A 25,661-nucleotide genomic window follows, 5' to 3' on the forward strand; every position below is an offset into this window, starting at 1 on the left:
CAGTGCTGAACAGAGGGGAAGAATCACTTCTCTTGACCTACTAGCAACACACCTACCAGTGCGGCTGGGTATGCCCTTAGCCTTCTTGGCAACAAGGGCACACTGCTGGCTCATAGTCACCTTATAGGCCACTTTAACCCCCAGGAACTTGTGGACTACCTTCTACAGGACACTCACAGAGCCAAACAGCTTTGGCACGAGGAGGGAAGCCTCACTATTCCCATAGGGAGATGACAACATGCTGCATTTCACCCAGACGATGCCTTCATTCTTTTCTAACCCTTCCACAGACGAGGCAGGACCTGTCACACGCTGCACCTCCTTTACCGCTATTATTGCATTTCACAGCTCTTGAGAGGACAGAGACCAACCACAGGAGTATAATGTTAAGTTGTGAGGCTTGATTACCAAGAAAGGTGCTACAAAGAATGGCATGCAGGTGTGGAAGAACTCAAACTTCTTGTTGCGTTTTGGTATAGAATTAACACACCCAGTCTGAGTTTACTGGAGCTCATATAAGCAATCGCAGGGAGGGTGCTAAACAGAACTCCCCCCTTCTACAAGGTAACATACCTTTTTATGTCTAAAATTGTGAAAACAGACACAAGATTTAAACAACGCAACCTTGAAAGACAGCAAGAGGTAGATCATATGCAGCAACATATTTTGTTTTGAGAACTGTTATCACCTTTTTGCTTTTAGGAAAGGAAGAAACATTTGTTCCCAAAGAACTGTAAAAAACATAATTAAGCAGGAGGGTTTTTCTTATCTTAGAATATTTTTAAACATACAGCATCAGCATCTTTTTCAATTTTTTTTTCTTCACTCTTTTCTTAGTCAAGTTAGAGGCCTGGATAAATTTATTTCAACATTCCCCCCTCTTGGGCCTCTTAGGCCGAACATACTAGATATTTATAGCCATTAATCTTTTGACTTCTAACTCTTCTTCTTCTTTACTGTTAGCTATTTCAACATACATGTTATACACTTCATTTCTTTGCACAGAGGTTGACAAGCTATCTCGCATTTGCTTAGCGGCACAATTTAAGCAGCAATGTATGAGCAAATGGATATCGCAAAGGTGGGAGGTAACAGGTGGTGAGGCAGGGAGCCTCGTGGGCCTTCCCCCAGTCTTTCAGTTGACAGTAGATTTCATACTCATCAGGGCAATGGGAAGTGCATTTCACCATTTTAGTTGAACCTCAGCACAAATTTTGGCCAGTTTATTTTTCAGAATGCCATTTTGACGTTCCACTTGGCCCGAGGCCTGTGAATGGTTTGGGCAATGAAAGTTCTGTTGGATCTGCAGGACTTTGCAGACTTCTTTCATTATCTGTCTAGTAAAATGAGTTCCTCTATCAGAGTTTAGGGATAAAGGAATACCAAACCTTGGAATAAAATCTCTGAAAAACTGTAACTTTTTGCTTACAGTTATGGTGTCAGCTTTTGCACATGGGTAGGCTTCTAAACATACATACAATAACAAGAACATATTCATAAGAACAGCATTTCTGCATTTAAATAAAATCTATTTGTAAATTCAAAAACAGTCCCCAAGGTGGGGGATGCATTGCTTGTTTTGTCTTTACGGATTTTCCCACATTATGGGCTTGACAAATAGGGCAGGCATAACAGTACTGCTGAGCTACAGATGGAAAGGCTGGAGCAAACCAATCAAGCTTAACAGCTTCTATCATCCCCCCTTTGCTCACATGTGCCATGCCATGGTGCAGGCGAGTGAGGTGGGGAAGGAGGGTCATTGGGGCAACCAGGTGGCCGTCCTGGGAGCGCCACAAATGGTCAGGGTCTAACAAACACCCAGCCAGTCTCCATTAAATTTTTCTGGTTCTGGAGCCTGATCTTTTAGGAGGGCAACGTCGTGACGATTTGCCAATGGAGACTGGGCAGTTGGGATGGACAAAAACACAGGCATGACCTGAGGAGTGGAAATAGCCACATCTTTGGCAGCAGAGTCTGCCAGAGCCTTCCCACATGTGACATCATCAGAAGGTGGGCTTGGCATTTAATAATAGCAATAGCAGAAGGCAATTGTAATGCATTTAGCAAGGCTTCTACATATGGATCATTACTGATTTTTGGTACCACCCATCATGAGGAAGCCTCTTTGCTTCCAAAGTTGACCATAATCATGTACAATACTAAAAGCATAGTGAGAATCAGTAAATATACTAACAGAGGCACCAGAGGCTAAGGTGAGGTGAGGGCCACAAGCTCAGCAACTTGAGCTGAATGCACATCAGGCAGGGGATGGCTTTCTATGACATCACATTGGGAACATACCACATATCCTGCAGCAAGGGAGCCTTCTGGGCTTCTGTGACATGATCCATCAACACAGAATACTGGCTCTGGGTTTTGCAGGGGGTATCTTTTAGATCAGTGCAGGGCATTGTTAGGTGAGCAGTGACAGTATTGCAATCATGGGGTTCACCATCTGAAGGGGTAGGTAACAAAGAAGCAGGGTTTAAAACAGGGCGTCTAGTTAGTGTGACACTTTCAGCAAAGAGGAGCAAGATCTCGTATTTACTCAGTCTAGCATTTGAAAGGTGTTGAGTTTTAGTTTTTAGCAAAAGGGCTGCCACAGAGTGTGGGACAGCAACAGTGAGCAGAGAGCCTAATACAAGGGTACAGGAAAGTTTAACAGTGATAGCCGCTGTGGCTACAGCATGAAGGCAGGGAGGAAAACCAGTGGCAACTGGGTCAAGAGCGGAACTATAATAAGTGATCGGATGATGGTTGTCTCCATGCTTTTGAGTGAGCACAGCAAGTGCAAATCCATCTCTTTCATGACAAAAACAGAAAAAGGGCTTAGCATAATCAGGAACACCTAAGGCAGGAGCTTGTGATAGAGCTTGTTTAATAGAAACAAAAACGGTGTAAGCCTCTGAGGTCCAGGGTAAAGGTTCAGGGATATTAACAAGAGTCAGGATTTGTAGTGGCTTAACTATAGAAGCATAGCCTAGTATCCGCTGGCGGCCATACCTAGAAAGGTACGCATTTGGGACACAGTGGTTGGCTTAGGGATTTCAAGAACGGCTTCTATTTTGGAGGAGGAAAGCAGTTGCTCTCCAACAGAAATATCATGACCCAAATACTGGACATAGGGAAGACAAAGTTGCAGCTTTTCTTTAGATGCCTTATGGCCTTTTAGAGCAAGAGAGGTGAAAAGAGTTAAGGAATCAGCTTTACATGCTTCAAGGGAGGTAGATGCTAAAACCAAATCATTTATGTATTGCACAAGCACAGACCCCCCCACTTTAAGTACTATGTCATCTAAGTCTTTCTTAGTATTTGAGAAAATAGAGGTGATTCGGTATAACCTTGGGGCAATTGAGTCCAGGTATACTGGAGTCCTTGATAGGTAAATGCAAAGAAACTGGCTATCAGGGTGTATAGGAATGGAGAAAAATGTAGAGCACAAATCAATGACAGTGAAATAACTTGTGTCAGGAGGGATACAGGACAAGATAATAGTGGGGTTTGGTACAACAGGAAAAGTAGGTAAAACTACGGAATTTACTGCATGGAGATCTTGTACGAAGCGATAGGTATTCTTTCCAGGTTTCTTACAGGAAGAATAGGTGTATTACAAGGGCCTTTAGTGGGAACAATGATACCTTGCTTCAAAAGGGCAGTTATAACAGGGCGTATCCCATCTTTGACTTCTGAGCCTAAAGGGTATTGAACAACCTTAGGTAAAGGTTAAACTGGGTTTAATTTGATTCTTACGGGCTGGGCAGTATTGATTTGCCCTACTTCATTAGCGTGCTGGGACCAGAGAGATGGAGAGACAGGCTTTATGATTTCTTCTTGCAACACAGAAAGATCAGAGAACTCCGGTGGAGGGGGAGAGCGATCTAAAACAGAGAGCAAAGCCAGCTCATTAATACAGGGAACATCTAGATAAACACAATTAGGAGAACAATAAGTGATACAGCCAAGTTTACAAATCAAATCTCTGCCCAACAGATTAACAGGAGAACAAAGACTGAGGAGAAAGGTATGCTGATCTGAAACAGGACCTAAATAAACATGGAGAGTAGAATGGCTTGCACCTGTGTCTACTAAACATTTTGTAGAGATGCCATTTATCACACAGGAAATAAAGGAATCTCCTTGATTAAGCGAGAGAAGTGGGGCTGTGATGACATTACTATTCTTCAGGCTGTCCTAACAGGAGGCTCTTTGATTCAGGATAGAGAATTGAGTGAGAGGAGGTGGTGGCAGGTCAACTGTCATCTCTGGCTGGCCAGGCTGATGAGCACAGTGGGCCTTCCAGTGTCCTGGCTGACCACAGTAGTGACAACTGTCACTAATTTGGGACTGAAAACCTCCTTGTCCCATCCCACGACCACGTCCCCTGCCTCTAAATTGTTCCCAAAGGAACCCTTTGCCTCTGCCCCTCTAAGAGTCTGCATTTGTAAGGATATTAACTTAATTTCTGTGATTTTTTTTATTTTCTTGACAGGTTGTACTATGATTAGCAATGGTGATTAGTTATGCCAGCGTCTTAGTTTGCTAGCCTACAGCAATTATGCAGATGTTCCTGGACTTTAGGAAGGAGTCCTTGAACAAAAGCAGCAGCAACTGCTTCTGAGACAGTTTCAGCTGCCTCTTTAATACCTGAATGGCTTTCGAATACTAGTTTTAAGTGGTCCATGTAACCTGCTGGGGACTTTCCTTTATTTTGCTTGCAATTATTTATTTTTGCCCAGTCAGTTTTTCCAGGGTAAATCTTAAGTATGGCCTCAAGAAGACATTCTTGGGCACTCACTAAGCGACCATCTCTTCCAGGATCTTGAGCAGGCCATTTAGCCTGCGTGATGAGGTGATTACGAACTACAGAGGGCAGAATACTTCTCATTAATCTGCCCGGGATGGCTCATAACAATTGATTACAGTTTCCAATTCATCTTTAAACTTCTGGGGTTCTTCCCAGATGTTGGGGAATTACTTAACAAGGTTTAGGAGATCTCCTGGAGTCCAGCAGGCATGAACTGTGACCGTACATTCTCCATTTGGACCCTTCCCTGGGAGTTGACACAAGGGCATTTGGAGAGCCTTTTTGAGTTTAGGAGGTGGGAGTGGACTATATTGGGTGCTGGACCTTAAATAAGAGGAGGCTGAGGCTTCAGGTAACAGCCACCTGGCTTCCAGTGAATGCGAGTATGCCTGGGGGGAGGAGATTATTGGGTGAAAGGTTCCTGGAGTGAGCTTTTCCCACTGGAAGAGTCTATTTGGTCACTCTGGATTTCTTTGGATTTAGATTGTGCCTGGGACTGGTATGGGGTTGGCACACTAATGAAATCAATTACGTCTTCTACAGATTCATTCTCAGTCAATTGTGGATAAAGTGGTGCTGGTGCCGATGGCATTGTTGTTATTGATGGGGAATCCCCTGTTGGTACCTTGGTTTTCAATTGCTTTATCTGAGATGTCAGTTTGTCTTGGGAGTCCTTAAGGCTCCGAACTTGAGATTCTTGATGTTGTTTGGAAGCTTCCTCATACCAATCAAAAAATAAATCCCACTGAGTCTGTGGCACTTTACCGACTTTTGACTCAAGGGCTCTGCAGAGATGAATGATTTTACTTAACTCAAATGTTCCCTCCAGGGGAAACTGCAAACTTGAGTCATCTTTGGTATACCTATTCCATTTGTCTAAAAACTTACAACTCTTATAGCCATAGTGTGTGTACATGTATAATGCTGGAGTCCCTTTTGGTAGAGCCGGTACATCCTTAGATCCTCTGCTCCCCATTTCTTTAACTCAATTCACACAGGTCTTTCACAGAGGAATGGCGAGGGTGTTCGGTCAGGTTGTGAGATTTGCTAGTGGCACAGAAATGCTGCGGCTAATGTCCAAAGACAAGACTCCACGGCAATAACAACTCACAATGCAGTTCCGGTTAGACACAGCTCATTTATGAGGGTGTGGAAAGGGTAAACCTGTCCACTGGGTCACGTGGTTCCAGTTGGGCCCCACTGCTTTGAAAACTGCCCTTCTGGACAGTCTTGGGGTGGCTGAACTCAACCTTAGTCCCAGACCTGGTCAGTGGCTCATATTTCGCAATTTACAGTCTCAATTCACACAAGGGAATTTCTGCTATGAGGCACAAGCTTCAAGAGCATTTGTCTAGTCCCAGCCTTGGTCAATGCTTATCGTGGAAAACACTCAGACTCTAATAAGAGTTTCCACCTTGCACCCTTGCTTTTGAAGAGCGCGCAGAACAAGTCCGGTGTCCTTGGGGCAGCTGCACAAGGTTTTCACTCCTAGTTCCAAAAGTGAACAAAAAGGAAAACACATTTACTGACAACAGCAACACAGTTTTTAACCTTTTTCCACTTACAGTTCCTACTTACATGGCAGGTCTGACAGTTCTGGCAGCAAAAGGTTGGATAGAGTAAGTCTCAAGCAGCGAACAGGAAGAGACAGAGACAGCCTTTCACTGAAAAGCCCCAATAGAGAGTTCAGAAGGTCTCTTACTTTGGTTTGGCACCAGGGCTTCAGTGAAGAGATGTCCATGTCCTGACTGATCACTTCGGGCGTGTCTATCCGAGCCATGGCACCATAATAGTAGAAGAAATCAAACTTGGCATTGTGTTTTGGTATTAGAATTCACAGACCCAGTCTGGGTTTATTGGAGCTTATACAAGCGATCGCAGGGAGGGTTCTAAACAGAAGTCCCCCCTTCTACAAGTTAACATGCCTTTTTATACCTAAGACTGTGAGAACAGACACTTGATTTAAACAAAGCAACCTTGAAAGACAGGAAGAGGTAGATCATTTGGTTGTCACACATAAGTTAGAGGCCTGGATAAATTTATTTCTACAGGAAGAAGCACTTCCCACTCTCTGAGAACAGATGTGGTTTCTCCTCTGTGTGGATACGCCGGTGCTGGGACAGGTAGCAAGACCAGATGAAGCTCTTCCTACTCTGAGCACTATTATGGCTTCTTCCTCATGTGAACAAGCTGGTGCCGAGCAAGGCTGGAGGACTGAGAGAAGCTTTTACCACACTCTGAGCAATGATGTGGCTTCTCACCTGTGTGGATACGCTGGTGCTGAGCCAGGCTGAAGGACTGAGTGAAGCTCTTCCCACACTCTGAGCACTGATGTGGCTTCTCCCCTCTGTGGATCCGCTGGTGCCGAGCCAGGTTGGAGGACTGCGTGAAGCTCTTCCCACACTCTGAGCACTGATATGGCTTCTCCCCCATGTGAATATGCTGATGCTGAGCCAGCCTAACGGAGCTAATAAAGCTTTTCCCACACTCTGAGCACTGATGTGGCTTCTCCCGTGTGTGGATAAGCTGGTGCAGAGCCAGTCTAGAGGTGTGAGTGAAGCACTTCCCGCACTCGGAGCACTGATGTGGCTTCTCCCCTGTGTGGATACGTTGGTGCTGAGCCAGCCTGCAGGAGAAAGTGAAGCTCTTCCCACACTCTAAGCACTGATGTGGCTTCTCCCCCGTGTGGATATGCTGGTGCAGAGTCAGCTGGGAGGACGAAGTGAAGCTCTTCCCACACTCTGAGCACTGATGTGGTTTCTCCCCTGTGTGGATACGCTGGTGCTGAACCAGGCTGGAGGACTGAGTGAAGCTCTTCCCACACTCTGAGCACTGATGTGGCTTCTCCCCTGTGTGGATACGCTGGTGCAAAGCCAGCTGGGAGGAGGAAGTGAAGCTTTTCCCACACTCTGAGCACTGGTGTGGCTTCTCCCCTGTGTGGATGCGCTGGTGCTGAACCAGGTTGGAGGACTGAGTGAAGCTCTTCCCACACTCTGAGCACTGATGTGGCTTCTCCCCTGTGTGGATACGCTGGTGCTGAGCCAGCCTGCAGGAGAAAGTGAAGCTCTTCCCACACTCCGAGCACTGATGTGGCTTCTCCCCTGTGTGGATACGCTGGTGCAGAGCCAGCTGGGAGGAGGAAGTGAAGCTCTTTCGACACTCTGAGCACTGATGTGGCTTCTCCCCTGTGTGGATACGCTGGTGCAGAGCCAGCTGAGAGGAGGAAGTGAAGCTCTTCCTACACTGTGAGCACTGATGTGGCTTCTCCCCTGTGTGGATGCGCTGGTGCTGAACCAGGTTGGAGGAATGAGTGAAACGCTTCCCACACTCTGAGCACTGATGTGGCTTCTCCCCTGTGTGGATACGCTGGTGCCGAGCTAGGTTGGCGGAGTGACTGAAGCTCTTCCCACACACTGAGCACAGATGTTGCTTCTCCCCTGTGTGGATGAGCTGGTGCTGAGCCAGCTGGGAGGAGGAAGTGAAGCTCTTCCCACACTCAGAGCACTGATGTGGCTTCTCCCCTGTGTGGATACGCTGGTGCTGAACCAAGTTGGAGGAATAAGTGAAACTCTTCCCACACTCTGTGCACTGATGTGGCTTCTCCCCTGTGTGGATACGCTGGTGTAGAGCCAGCTGGGAGGAGGAAGTGAAGCTCTTCCCACACTCTGAGCACTGATGTGGTTTCTCCCCTGTGTGGATACGCTGGTGGCGAGCTAGGTTGTCGGAGTGACTGAAGCTCTTCCCACACTCTGAGCACTGATGTGGCTTCTCCCCTGTGTGGATACGCTGGTGCCGAGCCAGGTTGGCGGACTGACTGAAGCTCTTCCCGCACTCTGAGCACCGATATGGCTTCTCCCCCGTGTGGATACGCTTGTGCTGAGCCAGGTAGGGAGACTGAGAGAAGCTCTTCCCACACTCTGAGCACTGATGTGGCTTCTCCCCTGTGTGGATACGCTGGTGCTGAGCCAGGTTGGAAGAATGAGTGAAGCTCTTCCCACACTGTGGGCACTGATGTGGCTTCTCCCCTGTGTGGATCCGTTGGTGCCGAGCCAGCAGGGAGGAGAAAGTGAAGCTCTTCCCACACTCTGAGCACTGATATGGCTTTTCTTTTGTGTGCATGCACCAGTGCCTCGCCATGTCGGACAGCTGCCTGAATCTCTTCCCACACTTGGGGCAGTGGTGCTGCACACACTTGTGCTGGGACAGGTCTTGCAAGCAGATGAAGTTCTTTCTGCACGCAGTGCAGCGATGCGTCTTCCTCCCTAGGTGGATGCGACGGTCCTGAAACGGGGGGAAAAATGGGTGAAGGTCTTTCCACCTTTGATACGGGCGTGCCTGACACTTCCCACTCTGCAAATGTAGGTGCTTGAACGAGTCTGTGGGGTGCACAAAGCTCTTCCCCAATTTGTTGAAGTGTTTGGGTAGCTCTCCAGAAAGGGTCTGGCAGTTAGGAAATGAAGCTCTGCCCACATTTGGTGCATACATGGGAATTCTCCTCAGTCTACGTTATCTTGTGAAGAGCCAGGAGCCTACTTGCATTTCAAGTAGGGCCAAGGAGGTGATCCTCCCCCTCTACGTGACACTGGTCAGGCCACAGCTGGAGTACTGTGTCCAGTTCTGTGAGCCCCACTTCAAGAGGGATATGGACAACATTGAGAGGGTCCAGAGGAGGACCACCCGCATGATCCGGGGACAACAGAGTAGACCCTACAAATGAGAGACTGCGGGACCTGAACCTGTTCAGCCTTCACAAGAGAAGGCTAAGGGGGGACCTGGTGACCGTCTATAAACTCACTAGGGGGGACCACAAGGGTTTGGGAGAGACCTTGTTTCCCCTAGCGCCCTCCAGGGTAACAAGGAATAACAGCCACAAGTTGTTGGAGAGTAGGTTTAGATTAGACATCCGTAAGAACTACTTCACAGTCAGGGCGACTAGGATTTGGAACCAACTTTCAAGGGAAGTGGTGCTGGCTCGTACCATGGGGGGGTCTTGAAGAAGAGGCTTGATGCCTACCTGGCTGGACTCATTTGAGTCCAGTTTTTGGTTTTTTGATTTTTTTTCTCCCACCCAGGCGGGGGGTCAGACTTGAAGATTTACAAAGTCCCTTCTGACCTGCCTCCTAAGATTCTAGGAGTGATGGGCACTTAATGTTTTTCCTGACTACAGGAAGGCATAAGCTCTGCCCCTATCTTTGGCAGTGAGCTCCGGCTCACCTCTGAGGCCCTCCCCTTTGCTTGGGTGCAATGCATCTTTTCAGGGGCTCTTAAGGTCTTTGAGCTCCACAAATTCTTCCCTGCACCCAGGGCTTTCCGAGTTCTGGCTCATTCTCCACCCTCATGCCCAACTGGAGATGGTACCTGGTTCATCGCTACATTCTCCTTCTGCTTTTGGGGCCTCCCCTGACTCTTGTGCCATGTCTCCTTCTCAGGTCTCAGGGAGTCCATCTCACCCAAACTCCCTGAGGAAGTTTGTGTTGGCTCCAGGTCTGCAGAACCTTCCACAGGAAGCTGCTCCTCAGCACTGCTCAGTAACCTGGCACCTCCTGCATGGGGAAGAGAAACTCCAGATTAGTCCCTACCCTGCTAGCAAACGGCAAAAACAGCTATTCCGTCTACTGGGATGGGCCTCAGAGGAGGCCTGCACCTTCGCATTGTGTTCCCTCAAGAAAACAAGGTCTTCCTGTCAAAAATCCAAGTGCTGGGCTGAAGGTGGGGCAGGTCCCTGTGCTGGGGTAATGACTGAATAGCTCTGTGCTCTAAGGGGCTGAGGATGAAGCGGGGACGTACAACTGTGGCACTCTCTTCTGAGAGGAGCAGGGCTGTGCTTCCTGCCTGCTTCCAGGGAAAAGGTCTTGTGCAGGGAATGCACCCCTGGAGTGCTGGGAACTTTGCCTGTCAACAAAACACCCGAGTCCCCTGGAATGGTGAGATCCCAGCTCTCACTCTTGTTCTCTCTCTCTCTCTTTCTCTCTAGGCATAGCTTTCTGAACCTAAATTTTAGTAGTTAAGCTTGAGCTACGTTTCCCCAAATACTCAACTGAAAACCAGGGTAATATTGTAATTGTTTTGTCTTCCCTTGCATGTCTATTACTACTAGTACTATCATAAATTTCATATACTTAGCAATAAATAACTTTTATCATCAAACTGATCACAACCGGGTGAATGTACATGCTGATCAACCCGGTTGGGTAAAGCGTGTCATGTTAGTGTGTATGTGGTGTGTGCGCGTGCACACATGTAAGTACGTCACCAATATGGTGACTGGAGGAGCCCAGCCCCATTGAAACCGAGTCCTGCAAGATTGCTTCATTGGGGGTGAGGACTTGCAGAAGGAAGAGATACAGCTCCATATAGAAACACAAGTAACACAAACAGCACACTGATAGAGTTACAAAGACACTAGAAACGTACCCCTAATAAATGAGCAAACCCCAAAGTGATGGCCAAATCTGGGAATAGGGGGCAATTCTGGTACAAACCATGGGGGTTCACGTTCCGTCATGACCTGAAATCTTTTCAATCCCACCCATGCCATGGAGCCATTTAATGCAGCCCAAGACCATGATGAGACTCTTCCTGGGTTTCACGTCAACCTGACCAGAAGCACCCAGGGACAGCCTCAGCTTCTTTCTTCTCCCACAGGAATGGCTACACACAACCTCTGTATACCATGTTGATTTCAAAGGGGGACTACAAATTGCATAATGCCCTGGGAAAGGGTGGCTACTTTGGCCTGGGGAATTTATTCTTACATTGCTGAGTGAAGATAACAATTTAAGATCGTGGCAGCCCGTGGAAACTAGATCTGGGATGAAAATCAAGACAGCAAACCTGATTGTCCCCTAACATCCACCATTAGAAGGCAGTTGGTAATAGTGCACACCAGCTCTGCTCCCACCCAACATACCCCTGTAGTACACACCTTGCCAGCTCCAGGCTGGCTTGCTCAGGCAAACCAGTGGCAGCACGAGAGAGAAACTGCAGCTCGGTACGGGACAAATGCATCTCCTCCGGACACCAGTGGTTCCAGGTATAGTCATCTGGAGCCCACGCAGGGTTGCCCTGAGTCTCCTCTGTGTCACCTGCATCTCCAAGCTGTCCAACGGGCCCGTGGTGGCAACGCAGAGCAGACACAGGGCAGCCCTGCACGGGCTCTCCTGTGCCGCTGCTGCTCAGCTTGGGCCCCAGTACAGGTTCGGGAACTGGCCCTCCAGGCTGAACAGCCGCAGCAGCAGCTGCATCAGGATAAAAAATGTTGCTTTTTGTGGGGAAAAACTGGCTCCTCCTTCTTGCTGCCACCGGACAATTTTCAGTGTGGCTGCCCGGAGTCCGCACTGCGCTGGGCTGCCCTGCGGCTCCATCACGGCTGACCTGTGCGGCAGCCCAGAGGCAGCAGTGCCCAAGCCACAAGAGAGCTCAGTTAATCGCAGGCAGCCACACAAAAAACTGCCCAGCAGTGGTGAGGGGGAGGGTCCACTTTCCCCCCACAACGAACATGTTTCTGCCCGGCTGCTGCTGCTACTGCTCAGACTGGAAGGGCGAGCCTGGAGCTGACACAGGCCACGCAAGACCAGGGCTACAAGCGCTGGTCCCCAAAGCTACCGTGGGGTTAGGGGCAGCAGCCAGAAGGAGCTGCCCTGCCCATGCTACATGCCCAGGGGCAGTTGAATGTGTCAAGGCTGGGCAGAGGTGGGGTAGGCCACGCTGGGGCTGTGCGCTGTTGGCAGTGGCAGGGGAACCACTGCAGGGCATATGGGGTCTGGGTGGTTGTGGGGTGGGAGCAGACGCCGACTGGCTCGGTTGGGCTCATGCAGCTGCTCCTATGCACAGCCCACATACCCTTAAACCCTTAAAGCCCCATTCACTGCTACACGCATACCACACACACACCCCACAACCCCCCACAAACCCCATGCCCACCGCCCCACACCCACAAACCGCCCATACCCAACCAAGCACATCCACACCCTCCCCCCATACCCCAGTCCATATACACACCCACAGCCCCCCACAAATCCCATACCCACACACCCATGCTCCTTAGGAGTGCACCAATAAAACATCTGGGGAGATCCCACCGGTGTGAGCACCCTAGGATGGTGTGGGGGGACAAGGCATGTGCCCCTGGTTCCACAGCTAGTACTATGCAATGGTAGCACAGGTTAGGTCTCCTGTTTCTAGGTCCTGCTGGCACTCTGGCCATGGAGCTTTACTGACAGCAGAGTCCAGGGGGCAGGAGGGTCAGCCACAACTCACCCAGCAGCCCGTCCTCTGACCTTGAGATTTCCCCATTGTCCTCGTCATCACATTCCCCGAGCTCCACCTGTCCTCGCTGGATGCTGCTGATTAAGTCAGGTGTGGGACCTTGGTATCCTGTTTGGGCAGTGGTTAAAGAGCATTTGTGACTGGGATTCAGGGAATGGATCCAATGAACTCAAGGTGTCCATTAGGGCTTTGATGGGCAAGGAAGGATGGGCATCTAAGATGAAAGAAAAAGCACTGCAGGGAGAAGCCTTCAAGAGATAACAGTTCTTGTCACTCACGTGGATAAGGAGTGGTCATAGGAAACAAAGCACCAACCACTCCTGACTTAGAAGGGGCAGTACACTGACAGTGTCACCAGGGACAGGTATGGAGATGTGTGATCCATGCATCTGTATTTCTGAACACACATAATGACATTGCCCCGTTGGACTATAGATAGGCACAGGACTCATACCAGCTTACCAACAGTTACCGCCAACCTAATGAAGGGACACTTGGAGGGGCTGGACATGTTTAAGTCAGCAGGCCCAGATCATCTTCCTCCAAGGGTGATGAAGGAATTGGCCAGTGTCACAGCAGAACCAGTGGCATGACTGTTTGAGCACTTGTACTCAGGATGCTTCCTAGAGGACTGGAAAAGGGCCAAGATGGTCCCTATTTTCAAGAAGGGGAGGAAGGACGATGCAACCTATAGGCTGGTTAGTCTCACCTCTACCCTTGGGAAAACCTTTGAAAAAATTATTAAGTACTACATTTGTGGAAGCCCAGCAGGAAAAATAACGCTGAAGGGTAACGAAAATGGATTCATAGCAGGTAGATCCTGCCTGACTGACAGTGTTTCTTTTTACAACTATGTCACAAAATGTCTGGATGCGGCAGTTGAGGTAGATGTCTTTTAAAAGATTTTAGGATTTTAAAAAGGCCTTCAATATGGTATCTCATCCCATTCTCATAAGTAAACTAAGTGGCTGGGAGGTAGACAATTAGGGTCAGGTGGGTGGCAAATTGGCTTCTGGGACGTACCCAGAGAGCGGTGGTGGATGGGTCGGTATCGACCTGAAAAGATGTGGGCACTGGAGTTCCCCAAGGCTCAGTCCTCAGGCCAGTGCTGTTCAATATCTTCAGCAGTGACTTGGACGAGGGTGTGGAGAGCAGTCTGTCCAAATTCATGGACAACACCAAATTATGGGGCAAAGAAAATACACTGGTGGGCAGGGAATGGATTCAGGGGGATACGAACAGGTTGGAAAAATGGGATGCAGTTTAATGATGGTAAATGCAAATTACTGCCTACTGCCAACGTGCCTACAGACTGGGAGATGACTTTATAAGCAGCACAGCAGCAGAAAGGGATCTCAGAGTCATGTTCATCTTGGAGTGACCTATGAGTCGTCAACGTGACGAACTGATCAATTAATCTAATGGCACTATATCATGCATTAGCAGATGCATGACAAACAGGTCCAGGGAGGTGATGCTCCCCAAAACATGGGGCTGGGACTTACCCCTTTCAGGTGTTGGGAAGAGGGAGGCGCCGGGACGGCCAGGAACAGCATAAAGGAGGCGCCAGAGCCGTCCAAGAGGGAGGCGGAACCGGAAGGAGCAGATGGAGGAGGTGACACCGGCGGGAGCACCTTGGAGCAGATGTGGGCCACTTGGAGACGCGGCCGAACCTTTTGGGGTAAGAACAGTCCCCAGAGGGGCTTGTAAGCCCGGGCACTCGGCCCAGCGAAGCCGGGGAATGCTAGACACCGCTGGCCGGAGACTACAGAGACTGCAGTAAGACAGGGGTTGTTGCCCCTTGTAGTACAGGAGAAGGAGCTCGTTGATAGGTGGAGGGGGATCCCCCACCCAGCGGCATACAGGGGAGCACTGGAGAGAATCTGCTGAGGAGCGAAGCAGACGCCTGCTCTGGGGAACCCTGGCCGTGGCCTTTTCTGTTGACGTTACCTTTTTTTTTATATCCGGGGATATATCCTGAGTGACCTGCCCAGCTGGGCGGTCACCACCCGGCAGATTGGGAGAGGGTGTAGGGGTGGCGGAGTCCTCATTAACACGGGACGCTGGGAGAGAAGGAGCCTCATTTTTGGACAATACGCGCCGGACCAACTGGACCCATCAAAACTATCATCAAAGTCGTGGCAGGCGAGGTGAGCGCGTACAGATGCCCAACCAGTGGTGAGTCACTCCTTGACGAACAGTAGGCAGTCCTGACACGGGGAGGTGGTAGTGACTACAGTCAAAAACCCATTCCCCAACAAGGTGATCTAGAGGCCATCTACAAATTATTTGGAGGAGGGCGGCAAAGAATAGGGGATACTCTGTTTAGCAGGGCACCCCTTGGAGTTACTAGAAACAACAGTCCACAAACTGACAGAGAGCAGATTTAGGTTAGATATCAGGAAGAATTTCTTTACGATAAAGGTTGCCAGAATCTGGAATGGGCTCCGAGGGAGGTGGTGCTCTCCCCTACCTAGGGGGTCTTTAAAAGGAGACTGGACAAGCACCTGGCTGGGATCATCTGACCCCAGGGCTCGTTCCTGCCCAGCACAGGGGGTTGGCCTCAATGATCTCCTGAGATCCCTTCCAACCCCAACATCCATGAAACATACGCTGCGCAGGGGAGCAAAAACAAAGCTTTCACTGTTTTCAAGGTACCAAAAAGAAGTGATATTGGGACACATATGGATGGATAACATTTATCTTATCAGTGTAATTCCAGGAAAAGAAGTGAAAACGAGCTTAGTGAAGCGATTCAAGGCAGTGAAAAGCATACATCACAGGTGCTGTCACTAAGACTTTTTTCTGGGAAAGAGAGCAATTCATCATGACCAGGGACGGATAGGATGATTTCATAATAACTGTAGCTGCAACGTAACGATCATCCTGTCCATTGGGAGGATCATCCCAGGAGGGGCAATGAGTGCACAGGTTGGCAAGTGCTGCAGGGTTGAAGACCAAGTTCCTGGGAGTCGTGGGTACGGACAAAAGAAGGCCAAGAGAGATGGTTTCACAGCATGTGAAAGACCATAATATAGAAATGGTCTACATGGTCTTTGCCAAGCAGGACAAAACATCGAAGCAATTTCCTGAGAGAAACCTCTGGGGGAAAGGGAGGGGAAAGAAAGCATCAGAAAAGCAAACTCACCTAGTAAAAGCTCAGTACCTCAACCCAGAGCTTGGAAGAACCCCTTGCCAGAGAAACCTGGGTTACACAAAGTGTACACGTCACTAGAGGAGAAATTGAGGAAATGCATCATCCCCTGTAGTAGCAGCAGAGGCTGATAAGAATTTCTATTAACGTGTGCTGGGCCATAACAACAGGAGAAAAGCGACTTAAATATCACAGAACCGAGCATTCTAGGAGTGTTAAATGTGTCTGGAGAGGACACGCTAGGACAGACGGGGAAGAAATCAGAATCCTCCCCCCAAGAAACAGCTCTTAGTGCATTCATAGTGTACAATGACCTGGAGGTGACGTGAACGTGCTGAGAAGGCAAAGGGAGATCATGCTGCCAAGAAACTGCTGCATATGGAAGAACCAGGACTCACAAGATCGGGGAAGGCACAGGTGAAGGCGGCTGGAGCAAATGAAGGAGGAGATCTCAGTATGAAATGTGAGAGAGGCCTGATCACTGACAGCAGCGGGGAGGGAGGGGATTTAAACCTCCAGCCAAAAGTTCATGTGAAAGAGACTGGTGAAACACGGGGGTGACTACAAAACTCCAGAGTTCACATATCTCCGGGGGGAAGCAAGACCCACAGCTTTACCCAGGAAAACGAGGGCTTGGTAATTCTTCACCATCTGCTCCTGGTAAAGCACCTTGTCTTCATCGTGCAGCAGCTCCCACTCCTCCCGGGTGAAATACACAGCCACGTCCTCAAACACCTCCCGGAGCTGCGGGCACAAGCGTTGCACCATCAGTGTCTCCTGGGCCAGCTGCCCCCAGCCCCCACAGCCCTGTCTGCAACCACTGGGTACTACCACTAATTGCAACCGTAGCCATGACAGGTAAGGGGACACAACTCCCCAGTCTTCAGCTGACATGTGATGTGGATGCAGCCACGGATGCGGGAGTTCGTGTGCCGGCCTCAGCCCAGCTCATCCCACTCTCTTTGCTCGGTCCTTTGCGGCAGCCTGGGCAGCACGTTTAGAGGCAGGGAGCCCCGGCTCCACGCACTGTAACCCGGCCTGCCCACGCCAGCCCCCCTGGTATCGGCACTCGGGAGGGAGCTCCTGCTAATGCAGCTCGGGGTCTTTGCAGCCTCCAACACCGCAGCCTTCACGCTCTTCAGGTCTCTGCTCCCCAAAGTCTTTACAGTCACCCCGGGCTCCTCCTGCGCTCTGCCCCAGCTGTGCTGCCCACCACAAGTGAACCGGGGCCCTGCTCACCTCCAAGCTCTCCTCCTGCTCTGGAGGCCTGCCCTGCCCCTTCTGCACTTGGCCTGGCGCAGGCCTCAGGGAGCTCCTCTCCTCCAGGCTCCCCGGGGACGTCCTCTGCCGCTCCAGCATCACCGGTCCCTCCTCAGGAGGCTGCTGCTCAGCTCCCTGCAGGGTCCCAGCACCTGCGGGTGGGAAGGGAGGGCACAGGTGAGCCCTGGCGCTGCTGGCACGGGGAAGCCCTGCTAGGCTCCTGCGCGGGCCTGGGACGGGGGAGACGGAGGCGTCGGTGTGTGGAAGACGGGGGAGAAGGCAGACTCAGTCCCGCAGCTCTTGCTAACAGACCTCCACAGCCACGAGGCTGGAGATGAGCCCCAGTAACTCTGTCCCAGCGCGGGGAGGGATCGCAGCGCCACGACAGAGCCTGCAGGGACACTGCTCCCTGGGGAAGAAGCTCCAGCGACGCTGGGGCCGTATCAGATCCACACGCTAAGGACAGGGGAGGGGAAACGCAAGGTCGGTCTGCTCCCGGGCACGTGAGGGGATCCCAGGGGCACCAGGAGATCTGCCCCCAGGGATCACGTCTGTGCCGGCCCAGCTACGCGGTTAACAACATTACAGCTGTCCCACCCGCGTGTCTCCCGCAGGCGCGGGACAGTCGCATCCAGCCCTCCGCCCTGGACCTCACCTGACTCCTGGGCGGGCTGCTCCACGGGCTGGTCCCCACGCTGCGGGGTTTCCCCCTCTCCCGCCTCCTCCACAGGCCTGTCCGCACCAGGGGCCGCCGGCTGCTCCGGCCAGGCATCGCCAGGGTCCTGCAGTGCCCCCGGGGGCGGCACCTCGGCTGAGGGCCCCCCCGCCACCTTCCCCCTCCCGGTCACCTGGGGACGAGGACAACGCGTCCGTGCGGCGCCGGCACGCGGGGCAGGCGGGCTGGGCGAGCGCACGCGGGGGCCGCGCTCTCACCTGCAGCGGCTCCTCCTGCTCCGGCCCCGGCCCCGGCCCCGGCCGGAAGCCCTCGGCCAGGGCCACGGCCTCGGCGCAGGTCTCCACCCCGCGCCCCCGCGCCCGGCTCCGCACCTCCCGCGGCAGGATGGCCAGGAACTGCTCCAGCACCACCAGCTCCAGCACCTGCTCCGGGCTGCGGCGCCGGGGCTCCAGCCAGAGCACGCACAGCTCCCGCAGGCGGCTGCAGGCCTCCCGCGGCCCCCGGGCTTCCCCGTAGGCCAGGCCCCGGAAGCGGCGCCGCCAGGTCTCTGGGCCGGGCAGGTCGCCCCCCGGGGCCAGCTCGGCCTGAGCGGGCGGCGGCATGGCCGCCAGCCCTCCTGCCCCGCCCCGCGGGGTCCCGGCTGCGGGAAGGGGCAGACCCGGGACAGCTCCCGCAGCGCCCGCGCCCGCAGCCCCTCCCCCGCCGCGGGGGCTCCTGGGAGCTGCGCGCGGCCCCGCCCCCTGCCTGCCCGCCTGCCTCAGGCGCGTCACACGTGAGGTGCCGAGCGCCGCCCCCGGCCCCGCCCCCTCGCTCGCGCTGTGGTGAGGCGGCCCGCGCGGCCCCCGCAGGCCCCGACCGCGGAGCCGGAGCCGGAGCCTGGCCGCCCCGCCCCGCGCCCGCGGCCATGCGCGGGGTGCCGGCTGCGGCCCGGCCCCGGGCTTCCTCGCGCGCGCCGAGTGCGGCCGCGGCGGAGCCTCGGGAGGCCGCGCAGCGCCCCGCTTCCCCCGGCGTTTCTGGCCGAGCCGGGGCCGCCGGCGGGATGTGGAGCCAGGCCTGTGCGGCGGTGCCGGCGCCCGCCCGGCCACGGACCAGCAGCCCTTTGCCTCGCCGTGAGGGGCGGTGCACTTCGGATCCCCCCCCGGCTGAAGCAGCGGGCCGCAGGCCTAGCGGGCCTCGGCGGTGCGGTTCGGCACGGCTCCCTGCCCGCCCGCGACTCGGCCCGCTCCTTGCCCCGCACCGGGGAGAGGGCAGAGCCTGCGCAGCCCGCCCGCGCTCCGGGCCCAGGGAGACGCCTCGCTGCAGGCGCTGGGCCGTGCTGAGATGCCCCGCACGAGGCCCGTGGCCCTCGCTCCCTGTGCGCTCGGGGCGCTTTGTTCCTGTGCCGCAGGCGGGAGACAGCCCCGGCCCTGCTTTGCCCCCGCAGCAGTCACCCAGGGCTCCTCTCACGGAGCCATGCCTAAACCACGTGCCGCTGGTGACAGGCGACCCACGGCGTGCGTTACCTCCCGCCAGCTTCTCCCAAAGCCGCCTGCCAGCAGCTGCGCCGTCCGCCTGTGCGACACGCTGCCCTGTTGCACCCCTGGAGAGGACACTGGCCTCCCTCGCGTGAGGAGACCGGGCATCCTTCCACAGCTCCCAGCAGCGCCATAAACTGCGGGGGAAAGCAGGATCCCTGCAAGTACCCAGCCAACTGTCTCTGTCTCCCCCAACCACTGACCTCCCTTGCCAAGGGTGGTGTGGAGATGGAAGGTTTTAGACACTGGTTTCTGTAATAAGACATTTGGGTGTGTCCTGGATAGGTGTGAACAGCCCTAGTGGATAAAACACCAGCTTGTGTTGTCAGAGTTTTGGAGTTTGAGCCCCGTCTAGGGTGACATTGGCTCCCGAGTGTCAAAAGGGGAAAAATAGCCACCCTTTGTTGATTAAAATCTGAGGGTAGACTTGGAGTAAGAAGTACCCGCATGTCTAACTGCATCAATGGGCCTGCCAAGAGGAAAGGCAATGGCAAGCCTGTAAGTGAAGGATTTCCTTTTCCAAATGGGGAGAAGAGCATGTGCTCACCAATGCCATAGACAGCTGTGCTCTGTCTCGTCACAGAATTGCTGGGAGGAAGCTCACGATAGTGCAAGCTATGCTCTGCCTGCAGGTGTTTGGAGAGAAGGGGCTCTTTGTTTAACAAAGCATCAAATCCCCTGATGCACAGTGCCCTTGACAGACGGGCACATTCGATGACACCTAGCTAAATGCACTACTCCATGTGGGACTTAAACCCACAATCTCTGGCTCAGGAGTCTAGCACCATCGCCTTCAGGCCACCAAGGTTGAAAAGTCCCAGGGAAGCAGGAAAAGGTCTTTTTCCCTCTACTTGCAACTGTCTCTGCAAAGGACATGGACCCCTTCCTCCACACACCTCAGAGCAGGGACTGCTAAGCTTTTACAAGCCGTAGGCCCGAACAACTTGGTTCCCATCCAACGTGGACCACGTGGCTGCAGCCGCATGTCAGTGGCAGGGACTTCTCCCTGCCCGTGCCCAGGCCAGGCAACCGGCAGTAATGAATCGGCTCCATGGAATCAGCACCTCCTCGGAGTCATGGGGTTGGAAAGGACCATCGTCTTCTACTCGTACAACCAACGCAACTCGTATGGCTGCACTCCACCCGCTTGATGCACAACACTTACCTTTGACCCAGGTTTCACAGACAGGACGCTCTCCTCTGTGATTCTGGGATGTTATGACTAGATTGGAAGAAGTCAGGGCAGGGTAATACTTCAGAAAGTAGCTCCAGCAGGGAGGCATACACTTCTCCCTAGTAGCCGACTTCATCAGAAGCTATGACCATATTGCTGAGACTATCTTCTGAAGAAAGGCTGGGGAAGAAGAGCCTTGAAGCATTTTGTGGTCCCTGCAAGTTGTTGACTGGAAATAGCAGCCTGCAGTGGCTTGCTTCAGTGACGGCTCCTGAATGACCAGAGTGCAACCTTTGATGCTGAACCAGGCACATCATTTTATAAAACTATCAAATAATGCACTGACAGTCCTGGGACTTTTTGTGCTGACACACTGTGAACTTGGAGCCAGTGCTTGATCCCCCTTCACGTCACAGGAACGTGGCCCCCCTGGACTTGATGCCAGACACGATGGCAACAGCAGGAGGCAGCAAGGACTCCTGCAAACACTGCCCAGGCTTTGCAGCATGAATTCAGGAACGTGGGTCTTGTGCAGGGGCCTGTGGGGACAAAACTTCCGACTACAGAGGAGACAGCAGGGACCTGCTGAGGGTAGAGGTGCAGCTGGCAGGTTGGACTGAATTTTATGTTGGCTCGCTGGGGGCGGAACCTCAGGCCCTGGGTTCAGGTCTTCAATGTGGCCATTGTTGCTTAGTTGGTTCAAACATCTGCCTTGTGAAGAGGGGATCCTAGGTTCAAATCATGGAAATACCTGCTTTTTTCCCCACCTTTTACCACAATGCAGAGTTGTGATTGGGCCAAACGAAATCTTAGGAGGTTCAACTGGCTGGGCAGCAGCTCTGCTGAAAAGCTTCCCAATCCTTCAATTTCTCTCGGAGCAGGTGAGTCTGGAAGCTGCCCGATCCTCCAATTTCTCTAGGTCACACTGAATCTGAGCCCTAACCTTCAGCATACCTACTACTCTCCCCCCGGCCCAGATTGGTGTCATCTGCAAACTTGCTGAGGGTTCACTCTGTGCCACTGTTCTCTTCTATGTTCACTCCTGCTTTTCCTTTTCTTAAAAATGGGCACTGTTTGGCCTTTTCCAGTCATCCAGGACCTCTTCTGATCCCCATGAGTTTTCAGAGATCATGGTCAGTGGCTGTACCATCTCACCAGCAAACTCATTTGGCCCCCTCGGGGACATCTTGTCCAGCCCTGTGAACTGGTATATGTCCAGCTTTTCTCCATAGTCCCTAAGCAAAAAATGGAAGTTGGCCCTAGGACTCTACAGCATTTGCCTATAAAAGAATAGATCCTAAGAACACCTTGTCAAGGGGGCCTACCAGAGACGACCTGAGCAGGGTGCAGGGCCTGGGGCAAATCAGCCTGTGTGGGGCCCTGCCCTGGGACACGAGGATCCCAGCGGAAGATTCGGCAGTGAAGGGAGGGGGTGGGGGGTGCCGAGCAGCTGGACAGGAAGCCCACAGCAGCGCAGAGTCACCACAACCGCTCTGCTGATTTCTGCAGGTCTCCCACAAAGCGTGGGGCCTGGGGGGGTTGCCCCAATTTTCCCCCACCCTAGGGCCTGCCCTGGCATGTACACTAGCCAGTCAGCTGGAAATGTCCTTTCCTCTCTAGGTATTGTAGAGAAGTCGCCCGAGGATGTAGGGGGGCCAGCCAGACAGCTGGGATCAGGGAGTCGGAGGGACAGAAGCTTGCATTCACCTAGACCCATCACCTGCTGAAACACAGAATGATGCCAACTGCACCCTGCAGCACCAGCGGATTTATAAGGCGGCCCTTGGGTAGGCTTGGCTGTGGCACCGTGCGCGCGTCTACACATACAGCAGGTAAAGTATTGTGCAGTAAGTGATTTTTAGAGTGGTGTTTACATGTGAAGGTGTTCCAGCACAGTAATGCTGTGTGTGTACTGACTTGGGACAAATTTATGCCCAAGCCAGCATATGTCTTCATGGTTAATGCACAGTATGGGCGTTCATGTGTAGACGTGTGCCCGTCCTGTGCAGTAACTTTTGTTATGAATTATGCTCTTAAAGCGACGTGCAGTTCGCTCTAGGCTGGGGCAGTGATCACGCAGAGCAAGTATCCAAAGCCAAATTCAGAATCTTTATTCACTCGAGCGAGTGTGGGGACGCGGTCAGGAAGGCCGACTGCACCTTGTTGTGCATCCATAGATGCATCTCAAGCAGGTCCAGGGAGGTGATCCTCCCCCTCTATGTGGCACTGGTCAGGCCGCAGCTGGAGTACTGTGTGCGGTTCTGGGCGCCACACTTCAAGAGGTATGTGGACAGCATGGAGAGGGTCCAGAGGAGGCCACTCACATGGTCAGGGGACAACAGGGCAGACCCTATGAGGAGAGGCTATGGGACCTGAACCTGTTCAGCCTCCACAAGAGAAGGCCGAGGGGGGATCTTGTGGCCTGTTATAAACTAGTCAGGGGGGACCAGCAGGCATTAGAGGAGTCCCTGTTCCCCCAAGCACCACCAGGAGTGACCAGGAATACCGGTCACAAGCTGGCAGAGGGTAGGTTTAGGTTAGAGATCAGGAGGCGCGACTTCACGGTCAGGGCGGCTAGGGTCTGGAACCAGCTTCCAAGAGAAGTGGTGCAGGCTCCTATCCTGGGGGTGTTTAAGAGGAGGTTAGATGAACATCTTGCTGGGGTCGTTTGAGCCCAGTACTCTTCCTGCCATGGCAGGGCATCGGAGTAGATGATCTGCTCAGGTCCCTTCCGACCCTAGAAACTATGAAACTATGAAATTCTCTGGGGGGAGTAGAGGAAAAAGAAAGCATGAGGAAAGCAAACTGACCTATTGAAACATAAGGACCTCAACCCTGTGCACAAGCCAGAACAAGCCTGTATTAGAGATCCTCTGGAAATGAAAACTGGTTTTCACTAGGGCCTGTACCTAGCCCATTTTTTATCACAGTGACAGGCATCTGGTCTGCAGGGGGATTTGAGGACAAGAATACTTGTGAGAATGGCAGAGTGAGCCAAAGAGCACAGGTCTTAATGTTAATAGAGCAAAGCAGTCAAAGACGGCCATTAACTTCTGCTGGGTCATAGCAGGAAGTGTGAGAAGGTCTCTGTCCAGGTGCGTAGGGTCATAGGACTATTGGAAAGTCAGTCTGGAAGGACCCTCACAGTCATCTAGTTCAGGCCCCAGCTCAAGGCAGGAGCAGCCCTCACTGCACCATCCCAGCCACATCTGTGCACCCTGCTCCTGGGCCCTGCCAGGGATGGAGACTCGCCATGTCTCCAGGGGCCTGTTCCAGTGCTCAGCCCTGCTTGGAGCCACAAACTTCCTCCGTCATCTCCAGCTTTCATTTCCCTTGCTGCAGCTTGGGACCATTGCTCCTCATCCTTTCCCCTATGACCACAAGGGAAAGCTCGTCTCCAGCCTCTCTGCCATTGCCCTGCAGGGATTTGCGGACTGTGATCAAATCCCCTCTCAGTTTTCTGCTCTCCAGACAATCCCCCCAGCTCTTCCAGCCTGTGCTCATCACTCTTGCCTCCCAGGCCCTGAGCATTTTGGTTGCTCTGCTCTGGGCTCTTCCAATCCATCCCTGTCCTTCTGGCAGTGCGGGGTCCAGATCTGAACAGTCTCCAGTGGGGGATGGAGAAGGAGAACCACCGCCGTGCACCAGTAAGGGATTTTCCTGCCCAGACAGCCCTGGAGGCTGTTGGCTTTGTTTGCAACAAGTGTACTGGGTTAGCTGGGTCCTGGGGCTAAGAGCGCAGGTCTTTGTGCCCAAAAGCTTGCTTCCTGTCCCAGCCAACTACCAGCTGGCTCAAGGAAAGTGATCCTGGGTTCTCCTGTATACCGCGGCAGGACTTGGCAGGTGGCACTGTTACCCACTGCACCATGAAGTTACAGGGTTGGAAGACACCTCAAGCATCAAATCCAGGCCCCTGAACGGAGGCAGCAGGACACGCTTCCTAACCCATCTCACACAGACCCCATCCAACCTCTGCTTGGAAACCTCCAGGGAAGCAGGGTCTCTAACTGCCTTGGGCAGCTGGTCCCGTTGCCCTGCTGCTCTGACATTAAGAAAGACTTTCCCCCTGCGATTTCCTCGCAATCTGTTTTGCTGCACTTCAAACCCACGGTTGCATGTCCTGCCATCCGGGAACAGCTGTTACGGGAGCATGAAGATTTCCAGGGTCTCTCCCAGGTCCATTCACGTGCGCTCTTTCAGGAGTGCATGGCAGTGGCTGGCCAGGGCTGATCTGCCTGAATGCCTTTGTTGAGGCACGGGGGCTTTTGAGTGCTCTTGCGTCCTTTGATTCACATTGGGACCTTCACCCCTTGGGCTCGTAGGATTGTCTCCTTAAGGAATGACCACTCATCCTGGACTCCCAACTCCTCTACCCTCAGTGCCTCCCCGACTACTCTCCTTAACTCATTGAAATCACAGTCCCCTCACCAGGTCATCACCCGTGGCCAGGACCGGGTCCAGCAAGGCATTCCCCCTGGTGGGACCATGCACCTCCTGGTTTAGGTGAAGGTCCTATGCCTTGGCTAGGAACCTATGTGAGCGGTGGGACCTGGCTGACTGCTCTTCCCACCAGATGTCTGGGTAGGTTAGGTCACTCATGATGACCACATCCCTTGACTTAACTGCCTCTGCGAGGTGGCCTGAGAATTCCCTGTCCAGCTCTTCCCCCTGGTCGGGTGGTCTGTAGTAGACACCCACCATTAAGTCCCTTTCCCTGGAGTAGACACCCACCACAGTGCTGAATAGAGGGGAAGAATCACTTCTCTTGACCTACTAGCAACACACCTACCAGTGCAGCTGTGTATGCCCTT

The 25,661-nt window shown here is 52.7% G+C and overlaps 2 protein-coding genes across 2 annotated transcripts in view; both read right to left on the reverse strand.

Annotated features, from left to right (window-relative positions):
- LOC149869885 (uncharacterized) overlaps positions 1-25,661 on the reverse strand; it is a 499,172-nt gene that overhangs the window by 186,757 nt on the left and 286,754 nt on the right. The gene's annotated exons all lie outside the window — the stretch shown is intronic.
- Positions 648-18,886, reverse strand: LOC149869893 (uncharacterized). The gene is given in 9 exon segments (XM_090035192.1): positions 648-6,955; positions 6,957-9,085; positions 10,163-10,347; positions 13,064-13,180; positions 14,578-14,745; positions 16,844-16,970; positions 17,466-17,638; positions 18,142-18,334; positions 18,420-18,886. Coding segments are annotated over 9 exon segments (3,543 nt in total). The 5' UTR covers positions 18,765-18,886; the 3' UTR covers positions 648-6,849.

The sequence above is a fragment of the Crocodylus siamensis genome, chromosome 2 (assembly GCF_052110815.1).
Source record: "Crocodylus siamensis isolate JL-2025a chromosome 2, ASM5211081v1, whole genome shotgun sequence".
NCBI classification, from domain to species: Eukaryota; Metazoa; Chordata; order Crocodylia; family Crocodylidae; genus Crocodylus; species Crocodylus siamensis.